Below are 20,001 nucleotides of genomic sequence, written 5' to 3'. Positions count from 1 at the left end.
GAGTATCTAAAAACAGATATGAACCCAGGTCCTCTCAATTTCAGGCCTAATGCTATATCTACTGTGTTTCCCATCTACCCCCAGGTCTCATTTTAAATGTAGCAAGTTAAAATTAACACGCAAATCAGTTATGAGATTGAGCCCATAAGTGGAAGTCCTTAGCCTCCCAAGCTAAGCAAAACAAGGAGACAGTCTCAAAAAAAAAAAAAATTAGAATAAACTTTTCTATACCTACCCTCATAGAAATAATGTAAAGAATTTACTCTGAGAACCATGGAAGTCATATGTTTAAGATATTTTTGGTTCAATTTGTTTTTGTTCAAATAATAAATCACAATAATACACATAGTACTTACAAAATTTAGTATTAAAATCATTTTTCAAGCCTAAAAAATGTAAGGAAAAAGTTTCCTTATAGTTTATATTCTTACCTCCAATAATTCAAAGTAGTGTGAACAATGGTAAACTGGTACTAGCATAAGGCGTGGAAGAACATACCGTACAGCCTCCTTAAAGCCATCAGCAATGGACTGGAAAGCAAAATGAACTTATTTGAATTTCCATGTGTAAAATATACAGAATACAAGACTATAACAGAATGTAAACTTATCAAAAAAAATAAAATTAAAGATTGAAGATCTGAAAGAACAAGTAGACTTTTAATTTCCTGAGACAATCATCTTCTATAACTATAAATACTATTTTTGCTAACTTTAAAATAATGATTTCTTAAATTATTATTGTTTCTCATAATTTATTATAAATAAGGATCAAGAAACTAAAATAAACCCCTAAATAAGATACAAAAATGGAGAAGATTATATCTAATACCTGCTGTAGGATCAGTTAAGATTTATATTACTGGTATCAGATTTGGGGTTAAAAGATCTGGGTTTGCAACATAAGCTACAACACAATAATCCTATGACTAAAACAGATAACCCATTAACCTCAGGCTTCCCATCTATCCCATCTTACAGATTTAAGGGAAAGTACATAATAAAACTGTAAAGCAACATGTAAATAAGTCATTATTAATAGAAGCAGTCACAGTAATATTGACTTACACTCACAATTTAATTTTAATGTGTACAAGGTATAATTTTAATAAGAACTGAGGATACTCCTGAATGAATTTTTGTTTTAAAAATATAAATTGTGACTTCCAACAAAAATAACATGTGCAAAATGAAAATTTTTAAAAACCCTAAATGACTGAAACTACAGAACTGAGAAGTATGGGAAGATTTACATGGATTGTTGTAAAGTGATGTAATGTGAAAAAAATAGAAACCAAGAACCTAGAAAACAAAACAAACAAAAGAAAACAGAAAGAAAACAATGTAAATGGAAAAAGAAAACTGAATGCCATGGAATTATAATGACCAGGTTAACCACTCTTTTCACAAAAGCAGAAGTAACCTATGGATATGTAATGTGTCTTTGTAAGAGATTTAATTTATGTGTTTGTTAGTTTTTTATTACAGTATTTGTTACTACTATTATGTCTCTTAAATTCAAATCTGACCTCAAACACTTCCTATCTGTGTGACCCTGGACAAGACACTTTAATCCCCATTGCCGAGCCCTTACCACTCTTCTGCCTTTTAACCAACCAGTAACCAATAGTACTGCTTCTAAGACAGAAGGTAAGGGTCAAAAAAAAAGTAATAGTGTCATGGCACTAGTATTTATCTAAGACTATGAAAATGAAATTTGATAATGAGAGATTTCTCTTGTTTAATAAACAAAGATGGAGGCTCAAAGCTAATTAAGGAGATATTTTTTATATTTTGGAAATTGGAATTTCCAAATTTCTAATTTCATGTCATAGTTCTTAGCTGCTTTTTAAGCCTACTGAAAGAATTAATAAGGTATCATAACATCAACAGGCTAAGAGTTGAGGTTTTGTTTGTTTGTTCCTGACAGTATTCCAACAGAGATACTGCTTAAGAGACTCATACTCTGCATGTCACAAAGGGACTGCTATAAAGGACTTGGCAAAAAAGCCAACTACACATCTACTATTCCACTGAGTGAAAAATCTATTAGCATATTGCTTTTTCCCCTGTTGTTTTTATGCCTAGGCCTCCTCATTACTTTTATAATTGCTATTTTTTTAAGTCTACAGGAAAAGGGAGATTACAAACTCATTTATTATCTTACACTCTAGTATGTTATAATTTATAACCAATTACAATATGCTCAAAATTCTTTTTTCTTAGTTTTTCTCATTATCTCTATTCCAGGCAATTAAAACAGTGATTATACTCATATATTTGAAAATTTCACCCAGAACTTTAGCAGCCTTATAAATAATAAGTGCTTAATAAATGTTAAATTAGAATTGAAATTGAATTTTGAATTTCATTCTGCTACTAGTAATAGCAAAGCAATGATCTAGCACAATCTCAAGGGACTTATGAGAAAGAATGCTATCCATATTGAGAGAAAGAAAAACATTATTTTTCATTTCTTTATATGAGTATAGGCCTTAGGGTTTTGGTTTTAAAAAACTATTCTATTAAAAAAATGAATAATATGGAAATGGGTATTGAGTGATAATACATGTAGAACCCAGTGGAACTGCTTGTCAGCTCCAGGAGGGGGAAGAGAAGAGGGGAGGGAGATAACATGAATCATGTAAACCTTGGAAAAATACTTAAAAAGAAATACATTTAAAAATAAATAATTGAAATAATTTTTAAAAAGAAATTTGAATTTCAAAAGTATTCCCACCCAGGCAAATTCCTCCCCATTTCTACCTTCTCCCATACTTTCATTCCTACTCCTTCCTAAAACCCGTCATTTAATTATTTCCAAATTATGTTTTCCCTTATCTGAATGTAAGTTCCATGAGAATAGAGATTGTTTTAGATGCTTATTTTTGTATCCCCAATGTTTAGCACAGTGGCTGGCACACAGTAAATGCTTAAAGTGTTTCAGTATTATTATGTTATTATTCATTCGGTCTCATACACTTCCCTCGAGAAAAGATAGTCCTCTTGGGGTATCAGCTGACAGTTATTTTAGTTTTCCTTTGTTTTAAGGAAAGACTCACTGAGGTAGGGAATGAGGAAGCGAAGGAGAGAATATATCTAGAAATGACTGTGATCATTTCTCATGATCATTTTCTGACATGATCACCATGCTGCTAACTCAGATTTGGATATTCAAACTCCTTCCCAAATTCCTCTTCCCTCTGGAGGATGGAGCACTAAATTCCTCATAAAATTCTCCCTAACAGAGATGGCATTTGGACTTTTCAGCTCCCTCCACTTTCTATCTGCAGCTCTGCTTAGTTTCAGCTCCCAAGGCACCAGGAACCCCTTGGACTCTTCCTATTCCCCTCCCCACCACTTTTCAGTTTTATTTTATGTGTTATCTTCCTCCCTCATTAAATTATAAGCTCCTTGAGAATTTCTTTTTCTTATTTGTATCCCCAGCACTTAGCAATGTCTGGCACATAGAAGGTACTTAATAAAATACTTACTGAATTGAAGTAAAAACAAAACAATAATAAAACTTAAATTTATAAAAACTTTCCTAGAGCCCAAGCACTCCTACTTCCTTTAAAGCAACTAAAAACTGACTTCTCCCTTACAAGGTTGAGAAATCCTTCCTAACACAGACCAACCACTCTTATTGTATTTTTAAAATATATTTTAAAAAAACAAACAAGCTAGTAAGTCAGTTGAAAGGGAAATAAAATTAAATGACTAGAAAGGCTTTAGAACATGAAATGATCTTTTTCACCTTGAAAGCCTTATAATACTTTGTATTTCTTTTATGATGATACTTCAGTAATGTAGCATAGTTCTAATTGTCTTTTTCTCCCAGTTAAGGGAGGGCAGAAGCGGGGGGGGGGGGGGGGGGGCCGCCGAATAAAAGAAAGGAGAGAAGTAAAGAAGGGAAGAAAGGAGAGAAGAATCATACAGTGATAAATACAAAATAAATATAAAATAACAGAATGGTAAGGGTGCTAACAACTGAGGAAATAAGGGGAAGTCTTGTGGAGGAGACAGCATTTCAGTTATCAATAAAGGGAGTTAAGTGTGCCAAAAGATAGAGATGAGGACAAAAAGTACTGAATGAGCTAAGGCAAGGTATAGTAGATGGAATGTTATGTATTGAAAACAGAAAGTAGCCCAGTTTGGCTGATGGACTGAATGCATGAGGGAAGTGGGAAAGGAAAGGTTATCATACTGGAAAGATTGGCTAGAAATAGATGGTCATATACCTTAAAAGCCTAACAGGAGTTTAAACTTTATTCTAGATGTAACAGGGTGCCACTGACTCTTCCCGAGTAGGGAAGAAAAATAGGCAGAATTGTGTTTTAAGAATAACAATTTGGCAGTTTTGTGAAAGATGGATTAGAGAGGAAAAAAGCCAAATATAGGGAAACCAAATTTATTGCAAGAGTCTAGGGCAGTGATAGTAAACCTTTTAGAAACTGAGTACTCAAACCTCAACCTTCACACTGCATGTGAACTCCCTGCACCCTGCCTTCCCCACCACCCCCCTTATGCCAGACAGGAGAGTGAGGAATAATCAGTCCCATTGGGTTGCTGGGCAGAGGGGTAGGTAAAGTGAGAAATGTCTTCAGGCACATAGAGAGGGAGAGGGGAGCAGTCCCATCTAACATGCATGTCATAGGTTCACCAACACGGGTCTAGAGGATGGGGATTAATGTCTAAACTAAGGTGGTGGTCATGTAATTAGAGAGAAGGACAAATAAGAAATGTACTGTGGAAGCAGAATTAAAAGAACTTGGCAACTGATGGCCTATATATACATAGGTAGTTAGGGAAAGTGAAGACTTAAGGATGACTCAAAGGTTGGGAATCTGAGTGACTAAAAAGAATGGTGGCACCCAAAGACAAAAATGGGAAAATTAAGAGTAGGGGTGGGTTTTGGGGGAAAATAATTGGACATCTATCTCCTCTAGTCATTCATTTTTTATGAAATCAATGGCATTATCAGTGAGGCAACTTAAATATTCAAATATGATAGATAAAAACAATGAAAATTCCCGATGAAAAGAGGAGAAAATGTGTGACATTTTCACTATCTTTATGGTTTTAATGACTTGTCTATTTTTTTGCATGACATGTATATGTATAAAGATTATATATTGATAAAGGCAGAGTTCTCAATGAAATAAATGATAGGGATTTTATTATTTCTTGTGAAATACATGTTTGACATTAGACTAACAACTGATGTTTAAATTCAATGTATTTATTTTCACTTTTCATAAAATGACATTAACCTACACAACAATAAAAATAAATATGTTTTGATTTTTTTAAAAGATGAATTACAGCAAAAAAAAGCATAATCAAAAAGCATTTTATGGACAACATAAATTTGCTGAGTTAAAGTGATATAATTTTCACAAATATTAGAATATTTATATAAACATATACTATAAAAAGAAAAAAACTTAATTTAGGGGGAATGATTTGTGTAATTTGAGGGATGTTCATGTGTAACAAGTAAGATAGCTCAGAAACTTTTTTGCAAATAAAAAATGGTCAAGGAAACCACTTTAAAAAGTTCAACTTCACTATTATCGTAATTTCTTCTCTCTTAGATGTGACTAGTTTCTAGAATAGGAATACCTTCTCATTTATTTTCTTTTTATCAAATGATTCTGGGGGATCAGTTATCATGCCACTGATCCTGGAAGAATGATGTGTTCTTTCTTTCTCACCCTGAAATCCCAAGTCAATTTAAGAAACCAAAATAGATTATAAATGAGGATATCTTCCCAAAATGTCTGACTTCTCTACCTTCTCCCCAAATGCTCAACTGCTTGTCCTCTATTTACAGTAGTTTGTGGCTGACTGATCAATCTAGATAGAAAAAGTTCTATGAAAGATTTCTCAACCAAGGACAGTCTGCCTTTTCCTTTCTTTCAGTTCCAAAACAGCTCTTGAATTCTTGTAACTGGAACAATAAACAATGGAATTGTTTTTCTATTCTTTAAAAAAAATCCTAATATTAAATTGAAATTTACCTGAAAATGTAGAGAAACAGCAGGTTTGGCCATCAAAGTATTGAAACGCTCATGAAACTGTGGTGAAAGAATATCTTGTGACAAGGTTTCATATGGATCAAATGCTTGTTCCTTAAAAAAAGTTTTTGGAAAGTAAAACAAGTTTAATTTACAAATCATAGATAGAAATGCTTTCACTTTCAGTATAATGTTAGTACAATTTGCTCTTAAGACTAGCTGGCATGATAGATAAGAGTACTTGGTTTGAAGTTAGGTAAAGCTGAGTTCAAATCTAGTTAAAGACACAACTTCTGTTTGTCTCAGTTTCCTCATTTGTAAAATGGTGAAAATAATAATGATAGCACCTACTTTGCAGGGTAGTTGTGAGGATCAAATGATCAAATGTAAAGTGCTTAATATAGTGCCTGACATATAGTTGGTACTATATAAACGTTGACTATTATGTCCTCAATTAAGGCTTGATTTTTGCTCTAAATTTCAGGGGTAAATACCAAATATAACTTATTAGTAACTATAATTGGATACTTAAAAAAATTTTTTTAACCCTTACCTTCCATCTTGGAACTGTAAATTTCAAAACTACTCCACCCTATTCAGACCATTCATTAGAAGATGGGATTTAGCTATTTCCTGATCAATAACAATAGAGATACTTGGAATAACAGAATCAGGTCTTGGGAAACTACAATCTCCACCCTACTCAGGGTAACAAGATTAGGAAGGGCTGCAGCAAAACTCAAGATTTAATTATTTGAGAATATGGCCTTCAACAGACATGTGCAAAAAGGACAGACCTCTGGGCGGCTAGGTCAAGCTAGAGCCACCATTGGCACATGTGAGACGCAGGAAGTGAGGTAGAGAACAGCCTCTGGAGTTCTCGGGACTTCCTGTGAGGAGGGCTAGAGGCAGTGGGAGGCTGGTGCTTAGAGTTGGAGGAGCCCGCAGACTGTTTTTCTCCAGATTGGTCATGTGAGTGATAAGGACCGATCTCTTTCCTTGCCTTGGCTATCCAGGGCCTTAAAGTCCTCTTTGGCTCAGCCTAAGCAGAGTGGGTATTTAAACCTCTTTCCTTCTCTCTCTCCCTCTCTCTCTCCCTCTAATACTTTCTTCCTCCTGTTTGTAATTAAAACATCATAAAAAAAGTTGGCAGCTGACTTGAGTGTTTCATTTAGGAATTACATAGCTGAATTCCTTGGCGACCTTAAAGTAAAATATATACCAGTCTTTAAAAGTGATTTCACTATCACAGAACCAATAATACATATTGGTTCTAAGGAAGAAGTGGTAAGGGCTAAGCAATAGGGGTTAAGTGTTAAGTGACTTGCCCACGGTTACACAGCTAGGAAGTTTCTGAGGTCATATTTGAACCCAGGACTTCCCATCTCTAGACCTGTTTTTCTATCCCACTGAGGCACCTACCTAGCTAGCCCCAGCAAATGGATACTTTCAAAAAAATTTATACAGTGCCTTTAAGCCACAGAGCTCATAGTTTTGACTACTGCTATCTTAAAATAAGCCAGTGTTATTATGAGCAGAAGTAGCAAACTGATACACACATATATGATGTTGCTGTTCAGTCACTGTCATGTCTGACTCTCCATGACCCCATTTGGGGTTTTCTTGGCAATGATCCTAGAGTGGCTTGCCATTTCCTTCTTCAGCACATTTTATAGAAGAAGAAACTGAGGCAAACAGTGTTAATGGTTAAATTATTTGCCCAGGGCCACACAGTGTGAGCAAAGTATCTGAGGTCAAATTTGAAATTAGGTCTTCCTGACTCCAGGCCCAGTGCTCTATACACTCCACCACCTAGTTGCCCCAATAGACACATGTCTAATTTTGGTTTGAAGACGTAAAGAAGGAAATTACTAGATTTCAAGTTGAATTTTAACCCTTATGCTCAAGAAATTTTCTCAAGTAGATAAAATAGTGGTGCTTTATGAAAATTTTCAAAAATGTTAAGATAGGTAGTGGCATTAATATATCCTATATTCTATAGTCTATATTCAGTTTTTTAAAAACACACAGCCAAATTTTTACCCCCTAAAAAGTATGTTAGTTAAAGATAAGTGTTCGATGTTTATTCCTTTGAAACTTAAAGGATGGTTACTGATCAATTTTTAATTTCATCACCTGAAATAATTATTTGGATCACTTTAAGTCTACATTATTAACTATTAAAATTATAATCTTTTAATACATTTGACAACTAAGTCATGAATCTACAGGAGTTCAAGATAAGCAAATATCCTAATAAGAATGAGCCTGAGAATTTCAGATCATCAAAGTTAACCATTTGATTAACAGTGTCAGTTTCCTTCAGAAAAAAAGTGAAGTAATGAAAGTAACCCATTTTATCATACTAATGCTACATGAAAACAGATACCTCAGAAATATCTTTTATATTAAGCACACAAATTACTTTACAGATACCAGAAATAAAGTCCAATACCTTTATTAGCATACTATATAGCTGCAAAAGCCAAGTAGAAATATAGAGGTCAGCACAATAAATAAAGTGTGCAATGATTTCAGCCTACTAACAAAGTAAATTAAATAAGCATCTTCATGATAGAAAATGTCTTCTCATTTTTGGCAAAATAATTAACCAAATAATATGCAGCTTAACAAGCAATTTAAATATTTTAATAAAAATGTATACTCTTATAAACTTACTTCTGCTAGATCTTCAAAACAGCTGCCAGCTAAGGGATGAGGACTGCTTTCATCAGTCATTTCAACTGTGTCTTCAATCAAGCCTAATAACTTTACAGTCAATTCATGAATATCTAAAATATTGCTGAATATCCCTTCAATGTCCTAAAGAAAATAAAAATGATAGCATTTGAAGTTAAAAACTATGGGTAAGAAGTTATTGAATAAAAAATACTCATACATAATCTAGCAGTGGGAAAGAATTCACATCTAAGGGGTCATATTAATATTTTACAAGAAGCAAAGCTCCCACAAGACAAGCCTCAAATTCTACATCAAAGAGGCCATGTTAAGTATCCTATAAAGAAACACAAGAAAGAACAAGTGGGACAGGGGGGCCTAAGGGGAAACATGGGGATAAAAACTACAAAATTAAAGTTAATCAGTAGGAATCACAATCAGTAAGTGACTAAGTTACATAATTTGATAATAAGATACATTTATTAGAAAAATAGGTTCTAAGCAATTCAGTCTAAATATATATTGCACTATACTCCATATGAAGAGCTTTATTTGTGAGTTGATGTTTGGCTTTTAGAAGGAATAAAAAAAGTGTTTGTTCACAAGGTCTCTGTACAACAAATTAAGATTTACCTAAATATTAAAATAATGGTTAAACTATTCACTCTGGAGACCCAAGTATAATACATTTACCCAGGTAAAATGGGACCTTCAAAATAGCAAATTGGAATCAATTTTACTCAGGATTTCAATACCTTGATATGAAAAATCACTATATCATCACCTACAAAATCAAGTCTTTATAGATGCTGATAAAGCTGATGACTTGAGCAACTGAAATTATCTGCTTTCTTTCTCAGAAATGTTTTATGTAAAATTCATTGTATAAATAAAAAGCACAATTGCCTTTTGATTAAGAGGCCTAAATTCTAGTCCAAGCTCCATCATTAACTTGAAGTCATGATTTTTATGTCTCACATTCATGTAAAAGAATATCTGCACTATGTAAATCATATCAAATGACAAATTTAAATACTTTGAAATATGAAACTAAATCTAGGATTTAGTGCAACCTGCACAATGTCTTCTGCAAACAGACACATAAAGAGCACCTCACTGTCTACAGGAAATATATCTACAATTTGGATTGTGTTTTGGAACTCATCTATGACAGTAGAAAAAGTCTTTGGCAAGCACATATCTCCCTTGTCTAATATTAATGCTCAGAAAGTCAACCCTCTATTGTTAAATTTTTTTCAAGAAATCTTGATAATTTTGATATCAGTGGAGGACAGCTTTTAAGGCTGCATTTTGCTCTACTATATCAAATTTTTTATTTTTTTTTGCAGTCAGCAAACAAGTAGAAGAGCACCAGTATGGCATAATGAATAAGAGTAGTGGCTGGAAGTCAGGAAGACCTGGCTTTAAGTACCAGCTTTGCCATATATATGGCTAAGGGCAAATCATTTAACCTCTCAGCGTCCCCAAGAAGTTCTGTAAGATTATAAATTGGAAATCAGGGATGGGGTCAATCTCTCCTAGTAGAGGGTTCCTCATGGAGAATTTCCTTTACTGATAAAATCACATTTGGTATTCTTTACATCATTCAGGAAAATATATGATAATGCTATCTACAGCTTGAAAAAGCCTGCTCATTCCATTTTAATATCTTCAATAATATCCCTGACACAGATTATTCTCAAAATTCAAGATTCTTTTCTCACACATTTGGTATTTTCTCCTGCTTCAGGTATGTTGAGAATCAATCCTTCAAAATGCTTTCCAGAGTGCTGCCTTCTGCAAAGAACTATTCTATAACTGTTCTAATTTAGTTACTTTTTTTCAATCTTTGTTTTTTTCAGTGCCATTTCCACCTCCTTTATTAGCACAGCCAGGGTTTTGAAGATAGAGTCCAAGTGTAATAGTTCTATTGTCCTTAATAAAGTGTTTGTAAAATATTTTAAAATCTCTTCCATCTTTTGTTAATTTTTACTTCTCACAATTTCATACTTAAATGAATTTATTTAGGTTGCTAAGCTTTCTTTAAACTTGCTTTATCCTCCAGTATTTCTGTTTTATGAGACAACGTTGCTCACAATCATCCACTATCCTGCTAAATGTTTAAATATGAGTTTATATTCTAAACTCATGTTGTCTTTGGTGGTAAAAGCCTTGAACTTGGCATGTAAAACCTAGAGGGAAGTTATAGAACTATTCCTAAACTAGGCAAATACATTACAGAAAAAATAAGGTCTACCAAAATACCTTAGAATATCAACTGCTTGATTTTGGAGCTTAGGAAAAAAGACTGAGAATATTTGAGTAGGTTTTACTCTATAGTGTTTATTTACAAAATACAATCTGAGTACCATTCTTTCATTAAACAAGAAATATATATATATATATATTTGGAGGAAACAATAAACAGGTAGAGTAGCAAAGAAACCAATGGATGACACTGAAAATAAGAAAGAAGAACAGAAAAAAATAACAAGTACCAGAAGGTAAAGGAAGAAAAAATGAAACCTCTTCCCAATAAAACATTTATTCTAAGAAAAAGACATTCCCAGTCTATTACATCCTATTCTTTCCAGAAAAAGATCCCAATGTATAAGATTTTTTCTCCCTAGAACTCATTCCTTCAGCACCTCATATGATTTCTTTTCTCATATGCTCCCTATTGGAAGCTTTCCTTTGGCATATCATGTTTTCTCTTCTGATGGGCTACCAGGAAACTACTTGGATCACTTTAGACACCAGTTATCAGAGAAAGCTTTCAGTCTTTTTAGTTTCTTGACAATAATCTTCGGTAGCATTTTAATATGTTGGTGAAGCAATTCAGCTATTTAAAAAAATCATACTAAGACTACACAAAAGAGCATTTTTGTTCTATGCACATGAATTTTTAAATTATTTTTATTTATTTAATTTATTTATGTTATTTATATTTTATATAGTTATTTACATATTACATATGTTATATATTATAAAAATGTATAATTATAATTTAATTATTCTTAGCTTTTTAATACATTTTGAGATAAAGAATATTCTAAGCCTATGCATGGTACTTACCGAAGATGCAAACAGCTTTTTGTTTGAAAGGAAAGCCTCTCGAAATACTTTTATTATAAGATTTAATTCCCGTAGATATTGTCTTTCTTCTGCAATTTCAGTTCTGACAAGGTCATAGTAATTTAATTCACCTGAAGAAAAGGGTTCATCTTCACAAAGTGAAACCAAACCAATATCATCCTGATCAAACATGTCCATTAAAACCTGTGAAATATGAAACAGTATTTTTAAAAGATCTATTGCTGATTTGGTTTAAATTAGTTCAATGCTCTTTGTAATCATGACATGAACAAACAATAGGAGAAATATGAGAAAATAAAGAGTAAAAGGTTAAGTCATAAGCCAAGATTACTGCAATATCCTCTTCCCAGCCCACTCTCTCAATTCAACAAACATTTATTAAGCATTTACTATGTGGCAAGACAATCATATACTGTCTCCCTTTCTTCAATCCATTCCTTATATACTGCTGACAGAGTAATCTTTCTAGTAAAAGTTAGTCTTCTACTCAAAAACTCTTCCAGAACTCCCTGTTGTCTGCCAAGTATGTGTTTGTGTGTTTGTGTGTGTGTGTGTGTGTGTGTGTGTGTGTGTGTATCCCCACAATAAGCATTTATTAAACACTTACTTTGAGCACTGTGCTAAGTACTATGGATACAAATAAAGGCAAAAATAGTTCTTGCCTTCAAGGAACTTATAGTCTAATTGGAGAGACAACCTGCAAACAAGATATATACAGAGTAGATGGAACATACACTAAAAGAGGAAGACATTAGGAACTGGGGAGTGTGAGGAGCCTGGGAAGAGCCTCCTAGAATAAGCAGGATTTAAGTCTTGAAGGAAGTGAGGGAAACTAAACGGTAAGCATGAAGATATCACAGGTATTCAAGACAGCTGGTGCAAAGGCACAGTGATGAGAGACACAAATGTCATGATCAAGGAAGTGCAAGTAAGTCAGTGTTGCTGGAATATAGAGAGCCATGAAGAAAGTAAAGTATAAAAAGGCTGAAAAGGTAGAAGGGGTTCGTTTATTTAAAAAATGCCCCCCAAAAGAAGCCAAAATGATTGTGAGGAATCTTAAGACAATACCAAAATTTGAAACCTGGGTGACTGGAAGGATGGTGGTTCCTATATACTACTAGGGAAAAGGAAGATTTGGTTGAAAAGACTCTCCCACAATCTGGCTCTAACATACCTTTCTGGCAAGATTTCATATTATACCCCTTTAGGTACTTCATGACCTGATGAAACTATTCTCATCCCTTCAAACACACTATACTCTCTTCCCTCTGTACTTCCATTCACTGTCATCCCCTTCTTTGGAGTTCCCTCTCTCTTCTTCTAGAATTAAACATTAGAATCCAACTCAAATGGTCATCTTCTAACTATTCTCTCAGAATATCTTTCCCAATGAACCTACCCAGTACTTTGGATAGAAATTCTCTAATATATATGTTTTTAAAACTGTACATTATAATTATATGTTTATATCTTACCTCCAAACTGAGTATGAATAACATGACTTAGAGAACATGATGCACCTAAACCTTATACCATTTCCAGCCTAACTATTCTCTATACATAGTAGGTGCTTAATTTTTGTTGAATATCATCAGAATGTTATTGCTTTGGGTTTTTACAAAAAAAAGGGTAGGTAAAATTTTTCAAATAATCAAGGTGACACAAATCTGACCAGAGTCCAAAGGTAAAAATCAAACAAATATATTTACTAAAGTCATTTTGGTATAAATTAAAAAAAAAAAATATATATATATATACACTTTTAATTAAGGGCTTACTAGTTTTGTTTCTTTTTTTGTGTTTTTTTCTAAATTTTATTTTCAGCTCAAATTCTCTCCCTCCTACCTTCCTTGTCCCCACCCATAGAAAAAAAACAAAAAACAAATTTCATTTTAAATATTATAAACAAAGCAAAACACATTCCCACATTAACCATGTCTAAAAAATAAATGCCGCAATCTGCACAGAATCCATCACCTCTCTATCTGGAGATGGATGGCAGTTTTAAGCATGAATCCTCTGGAATCCTTGTTGGTTACTGTATTGACCAGAGACCCTAAGTCTTTAAAAGTTATTTATTTTTATAATATTGTTATAATTATGTAAATTGTTCTCCTGGTTCTGTTCACTTTCACTCTGTCTCAGTTCACATTTCTCAGGTTTCTCTGAAACCATCCCATTCATTATTTCTTACAGCACAACAGTATGCCTTTAAATCTGTATACTACAACTTATTAAACCATTTCTTAATTGATGGGCACCCCCTCAAGTTTCCATTCTCTACCAACATGAAAAGAGCTACACAAAAATTTTCCCCCACATATATGGGTCCTTTTCCTTTCTTTGATCTCTTTAGAGACTTAGTACCAGAAATTTTGGTGAAATCAAAATGTAAAGCTGTGTGACCCTGGGCAAGTCAGTTCATCTTTCTGAGCCACAGTCTCCTCAGAAGTAAAACAAGGACAAAACCATGAGTACCTTCTACCTCACAAAACTATAATAAAGAAAGTGCTTTGTAAATCTTAAATTTTTGATTTAAATATGAAATATACTACTATTTATTAAAAGAAATAATGATTATGCTACAAATAAATTTTAAAAATTGTTCATTTTTCTTACCTTATCCGCACACATTGATACTTTAATGTCCTGCTGGGATATTTCATAATGTCTGATATTAAAAACATAATTACCAGCCAATTTCAAAATATCAGCTGAGATATACTCCAATACAGCCACAATATAAAGAGAGACATGATAATCTACTTTATACCCTAAAACTTCCTGTAAAGGGAAATGATGGGGGGGGGGGGAAGGAAAGATGCAATTGTTAATTTTTTTAAAAACATTCTCCTAGGTAACTAATTAATTAAAATCATTATTTAAATTCTGACTCTTTTAAGAACTTTTTATGAATTTACCATCCAAAATAATGTAGCTTTTGAAATTTCAGAATGCTGAAATTAATTCTAAAACTTAAACAAAAGATTACAATATAAAGTGACCAAGTGATGAATGAGTACCTATATCCCACAGACATGTAAGAAATACAAGGATTCTCATTTGTCCTTTGTTCCAGAGAAGTCGGTCAACATACCTCTACCACCCTTTGATAATAATCTAGCCTGGCAATAGATTGTGATTAGAAAAAGCCCTGAACTGGATTTCTCTAGGTATTACCAATTTCAATCTAGAAACCTATCACATTAGTTTTAATCAATAGGTATTGCTGTCTAAGAATTATAGGAACTCATCAACAACTTCCAATATGATAAAAGGTCACAGAGAGTCAAAGTGAAGTCTTTTGGCTTTTAATAATTACTTTTTCAGAAACCCTGGTATGATACAAAAGAATTTCATAATACACTTATTTAAAAAATGTAAAAGCAGTCTCTTGACTTAAAATGGATACAATTAACATTTTATTGAAGTTATCAAAACCAACATACAGGACACAAAAAAATATATCCCATATCAAAGAAAAAGAGCATTCCTAAATATGTCATAATGATTCAACACCAGCTTTAAAGAATTACTAAAGCCTTGAATTGCAGGTTGGATCTAAAAGCAGGGTACATGAAGCAACAGAGAATTATTTTAAAAAGGAATAATATGAGTCAATAATTCTGGGCATCTACTACTTATGGTAAAGATTATATCAAGTGTCATGAGGAGTTAGTAAGAGAAATGTTTAGTCCTAGATATTAAGGAACTTAGTATAAAACAGAGAAGACAGGAAAACTTTATTTTAAAAAAGAAAACCACCACCAAGTAATGAAAATATATAAATGTATAACAAAATAACTACAACTATAAAAAGATTAATCAAAATTTAAGTAATATAGGGGAATATATAGGATGAAAAAGATATTTGATATTAAAATGACAAGAATTAGTTAAGGAAGTCTGGAAAAGTTACATGAAGAAGAGAACTTTGAAAAAAGATAAAATAATTTGGCAGGCATTTAAGGCCTTAGTCAATTTGGTGCTGTTATAAATGGAATTAATACTAAAAAATCCAACCCATGACTAAAGCATAAGTATAATAATGGTGGTACATACACCCTACATACAACTACCCTCTGCCTTGAAGTACCTTATGTCTTTCTGCAAATATCCTTTCATGAAACACAATAAGGAATGGGAGCTTCCAAAAAATGTCTCAACAGTATGGATTTACACACACACACACACACACACACACACACACACACAAAGAATACCAAAAATCAAAAGCTTTAATAGCTTAAAACTGCACTAAGAATTTTGGAACACCCTGTATAACTATATATATAGGTACACACCTTAAGAAAGTTGACTGAATGATCAAATATTAAGCATTATTATAGGTAATACTTCTATGCATTGGTTAAGAAAATGATTTTAAAACATATAACATGTATATAATAAAAGGTTATCTGCAATAAAGATATGCCTTTTAATTTTATTTTAAGTACCTTCAATAAAGGATGAATTTTATCCACAGGTAACAAGAGAGGGGTCCTTCGTTTTCGTTTTTCTATGGCAGACTGGGCATCAGCAATAGCCCACTTGTCAATTGGATGAGGAAAAGTCTTTTGAACACGCTCCTATTCACATTATAAAAATACATTTGTACTTAAGTTTTCACAGAGATGCTCGTATACCAAATTAAAACAAAATTCAATTTTAACATTATCCTTAACCTTTACAAAGGATACTCATTATTTCCTGAGTCTTCCTAAAACAGATGATCTGGAGGAACATAGCAAGATAGAGACAATATTCTCAGACATAGTAGGTCTAAGGCTGCAATACCTAACTTGTAGGTAACTTTTCAGCCTGCTATTTGTCTAATCCTATAGCTAACTTCATAATCCCAAATTCTAAGGTAACCTAAAGATTTCTTCGAATATATTCTCATTAATTGCAAAAATTCCAACACCTCCCATATTTAATCCCAACTAGCTATGGCAACATCTAGCCTAAGAAACCTAAAAAAAAAAAAAACATGACTTGGGATTTACTTTAGAAAAAATGGTCCCATACCATTTAAATCATAATACCTTAAAAAGTCTCTTCATGAGAGTCATTTTCATTCTCTACACAAGGAAGGGATAGGAAACTGAACTATAATTTCATTGATATAAAGAATTCTTTGGTGAGAAAATTCCCTCTACCAATTCAAGTCGGCACCTCCAAGAGCTGCCTGGAGCACTGAGAGGTTGAGTGAACTGGGTCACAACAGGCAATACTTTCAGAAATGAACCTTGAACTCAAGTCTGGCTTCATGGCCAGTTCTCTATGACTATACCATGCTGTCTCTACTTATCATAAGATAAAGTTTCAGTAGTTTAATTAAAAAAAAAAAGGATTCCACCAGCTTCTCAGCTTATTTTCAGTCATTTCAGGAACATAATTTGTATTAGCTTTTATACTTCCTTAAAAAACCACAATTAAAATAAAATTTTCAAGAAAAACTTTCCTCATCTACTGTCTTTACCTTACTTCTCAAACGATTTCCATTAATTCTCTCTTCTTGGTTTCTTTACAGCTATGACAGAATTCTCTCATAAAATGATTATTAAACTTTACTCTTCAAGTTTCCCTGTGTCTTCGAAATAGTAACTTTAACCTCTATAGAAAAGGATTTTAAGGTAGGTATGACAAGAATTCTTTAAGTAAAGGATTCTTCAAGACAGAAAGTTCTGAACATATATCTTCAGCAATAACAAGCAAGATGGTAACACAAGAGGAAAAAGGTATTTCACATATTATAAGAAATTACATACCAGATAATTTTATAGCTAAGTTTCTAATGTTAAAAACTTCCATTCATATTAGGAAAAAACAAAGTAAATCTCTCTTGTTAATCTAAAAGACATAATAATAGAGATTCAATAATAGGGGGATATATGGAAGACTAGGCAGAATGATTGCCTAAGTCATTTTTAGGATGGCTGGTGGTGAAACACCTTTCGGGAAAAAAAAACAACAGAAAAATATAGTACTTTCTCAATTAACATTATGGTTGAACAAATACATTTTTATAAACATATACAAAATAATTTAATATATTTTAAGACATTACTCTCTAAACTTTTAACAAATTGAAAAATAACATCCTGAAAACAATTAACTAACCAGAGGTAAAAACTATTGTAAATTCTTCAAACTCCTTTTTTACTAATTTAATGTTCTAATCGAATTGCAAAAATAGACTTGGCACATAAGTGACTCAATTTTATAAATCCTTAAAAAACCCTTCTAGCTAAAGTACTTCAGCTTGTTTTTTTTTTTAATTAAAAGCACTCTCATAATTTTGGAACAAATGAAGGAAAAGTAACAAATAACACAGTCCAATGTATTCTTTTTCAAAGCCAAACTGATACTAGCAAATAATTCTGATTTAATTTCCTTTGAACTGAGAGCCAAAACAATTACATTAAAACAAGCACTGCCCTAATTGGTAGTGGATGTTTTCAAAAGTTTGAATTTATTCAGCTTAATTTTTTGAGTAATAACGGCTGAGTATATTGTTACCATGAATTTCAAGGTAAATAACCCAATACATCTTTTGAAATAAAATTAACCTATCTCTTCTTACCTCTACATCTTGAACTGTCCTTGGCTGTGCAATGCATAATTTACTTAGCAGTTGAAGGATCAACTCTTCAATATAATAGAGAGAATCTTCTTTTGCTGAGAGGTTGGGGTGAACTTGCTGCTGAACCTACAAAAACAAATACTTTATTATATACTTGATGAAAAAAAAAGAATATTGAACAAAATTCAAGACAATAGAATGTATACAATTTGTAATAATTTATTAAAAACTTTAAAAGATTAGCCAAAAAGTAAATTGCTTTTCATTCTTTTCCCTTGTAGGTTTTTTTGTTTTTGTTTTTTTTTTGTCATAAAGGATAACTTGGGATGGTTATTATTTTACAATGGTAGAGTTGCCCTGAGGAAAGGATAGCCAAGTAGGAAAAAAAGGAGATGAGATAAACATCACAGGAAAACAGACGAAGCAATTTAAAATTCTTTATAAAAACTCAGGAATTTTTAACATCTTCCCTCAAATAAATTATCCTTCATTTTACTTTTTAGCAAAATTCCTTTTTTGCAAAATAGTTGTGAAGTGATAATCAATTAAATTCGGAAGTGAACTAGAAGCTGAGTTGATGAAATATCTACTGCTTCTATGATGTGTTTGTTCATTGTTATATCAATTCTTTAGAACTGAATTAGTCTATAAATTTGAATCTGTTCTTCAAAGGATTCAAATTATACTATTTGTTACATTCCATTTATTACATCAGCCAAGGATGTATCTAGTATTTGTTTTTTCTGTATTTGTTTATGAAGTTATATGCCTTAGAGCATTGTGTGTCTATATAGTACTAAACTTGAAGTCAAGAAGATCTGAATTCAAATCCTACCTCAGACATTTACTAGCTATATAACATAACCTGTCTGCTTCAATTTCCTTATCAGTAAAATGGAGGGGTGTGAGGGAGTAGCATTTCCTTCCCAGACTGTGGTGAGGTTAAAGTGCTTTGCAAACATCTAGCTGTGTATTAATTAGAAAATCTTGAACCACAGGGCTACATTCCCCAAAATTCCTTTAGTATCTCCCAGCATCCCTTTCCCTGCATCCTCACTTGGTCTTGTTACCTTATTGTTTATGAGTTTCTGTGACTCCTCCCTCTCACTCTCTTCTCTTACAACCATGGCTGAGTTTACTCTAGCTTTTTAAATTTAGTTATTTTAATAAATCTTATTAAATATAGTATTTGTAGTTATTGTATATTAATTTTAATTCTCACAATTTGGCTTACCATGAAGAGTTAGAATTCTCAAAAACAATTTTTTAAGGCTTTGAGAAAAGAATAGACATTGGAGAAATTTTGTAAGCTGCTTCTCATGCCCATCTGCCTGCCCTCAGGGCCACTGCTGCCAATCACTGCTAGCGATCCCCATCTAGCCCGTAGCCTCCACCTGCCTATGACCCTCGGCAGTGAACTTGCACTGTCTTTTCAACACATAACCTGGGAGTTCTTAAGAAGTGGGTAAAAAATAAATTCCTTTCCCCCACACAAAGTAGGTTTTCGAGCCGCTTTTCAACAGGAGAACAGCAAACCCGCACTATTCAGCTCCATCCCCTTCTAGTTTCTAAACAGATTTTTTTTTTTAAGCTGACTCTGGGCTCCTGGTTTACAAGGCTG

General features: G+C 32.8%; 1 protein-coding gene across 1 annotated transcript in view; it reads right to left on the bottom strand.

Annotated features, from left to right (window-relative positions):
- Positions 1 to 20,001, bottom strand: part of SOS2 (SOS Ras/Rho guanine nucleotide exchange factor 2) — a 129,410-nt gene that overhangs the window by 68,593 nt on the left and 40,816 nt on the right. The window contains exons 2-8 of the mRNA XM_001379015.5: positions 18,381 to 18,506; positions 16,252 to 16,383; positions 14,414 to 14,578; positions 11,774 to 11,977; positions 8,699 to 8,842; positions 6,023 to 6,133; positions 432 to 530 (exon numbers count right to left, since the gene is read on the bottom strand). Of these exons, the coding sequence (XP_001379052.1) occupies positions 432 to 530; positions 6,023 to 6,133; positions 8,699 to 8,842; positions 11,774 to 11,977; positions 14,414 to 14,578; positions 16,252 to 16,383; positions 18,381 to 18,506 (981 nt within the window). The remainder of the gene's footprint in view (positions 1 to 431; positions 531 to 6,022; positions 6,134 to 8,698; positions 8,843 to 11,773; positions 11,978 to 14,413; positions 14,579 to 16,251; positions 16,384 to 18,380; positions 18,507 to 20,001) is intronic.

This window comes from Monodelphis domestica, chromosome 1 (genome assembly GCF_027887165.1).
Source record: "Monodelphis domestica isolate mMonDom1 chromosome 1, mMonDom1.pri, whole genome shotgun sequence".
NCBI lineage: Eukaryota > Metazoa > Chordata > Mammalia > Didelphimorphia > Didelphidae > Monodelphis > Monodelphis domestica.
The sequence above is the reverse complement of the archived record's forward strand: the minus strand, read 5'-3'. Positions and strand labels throughout refer to the sequence as shown.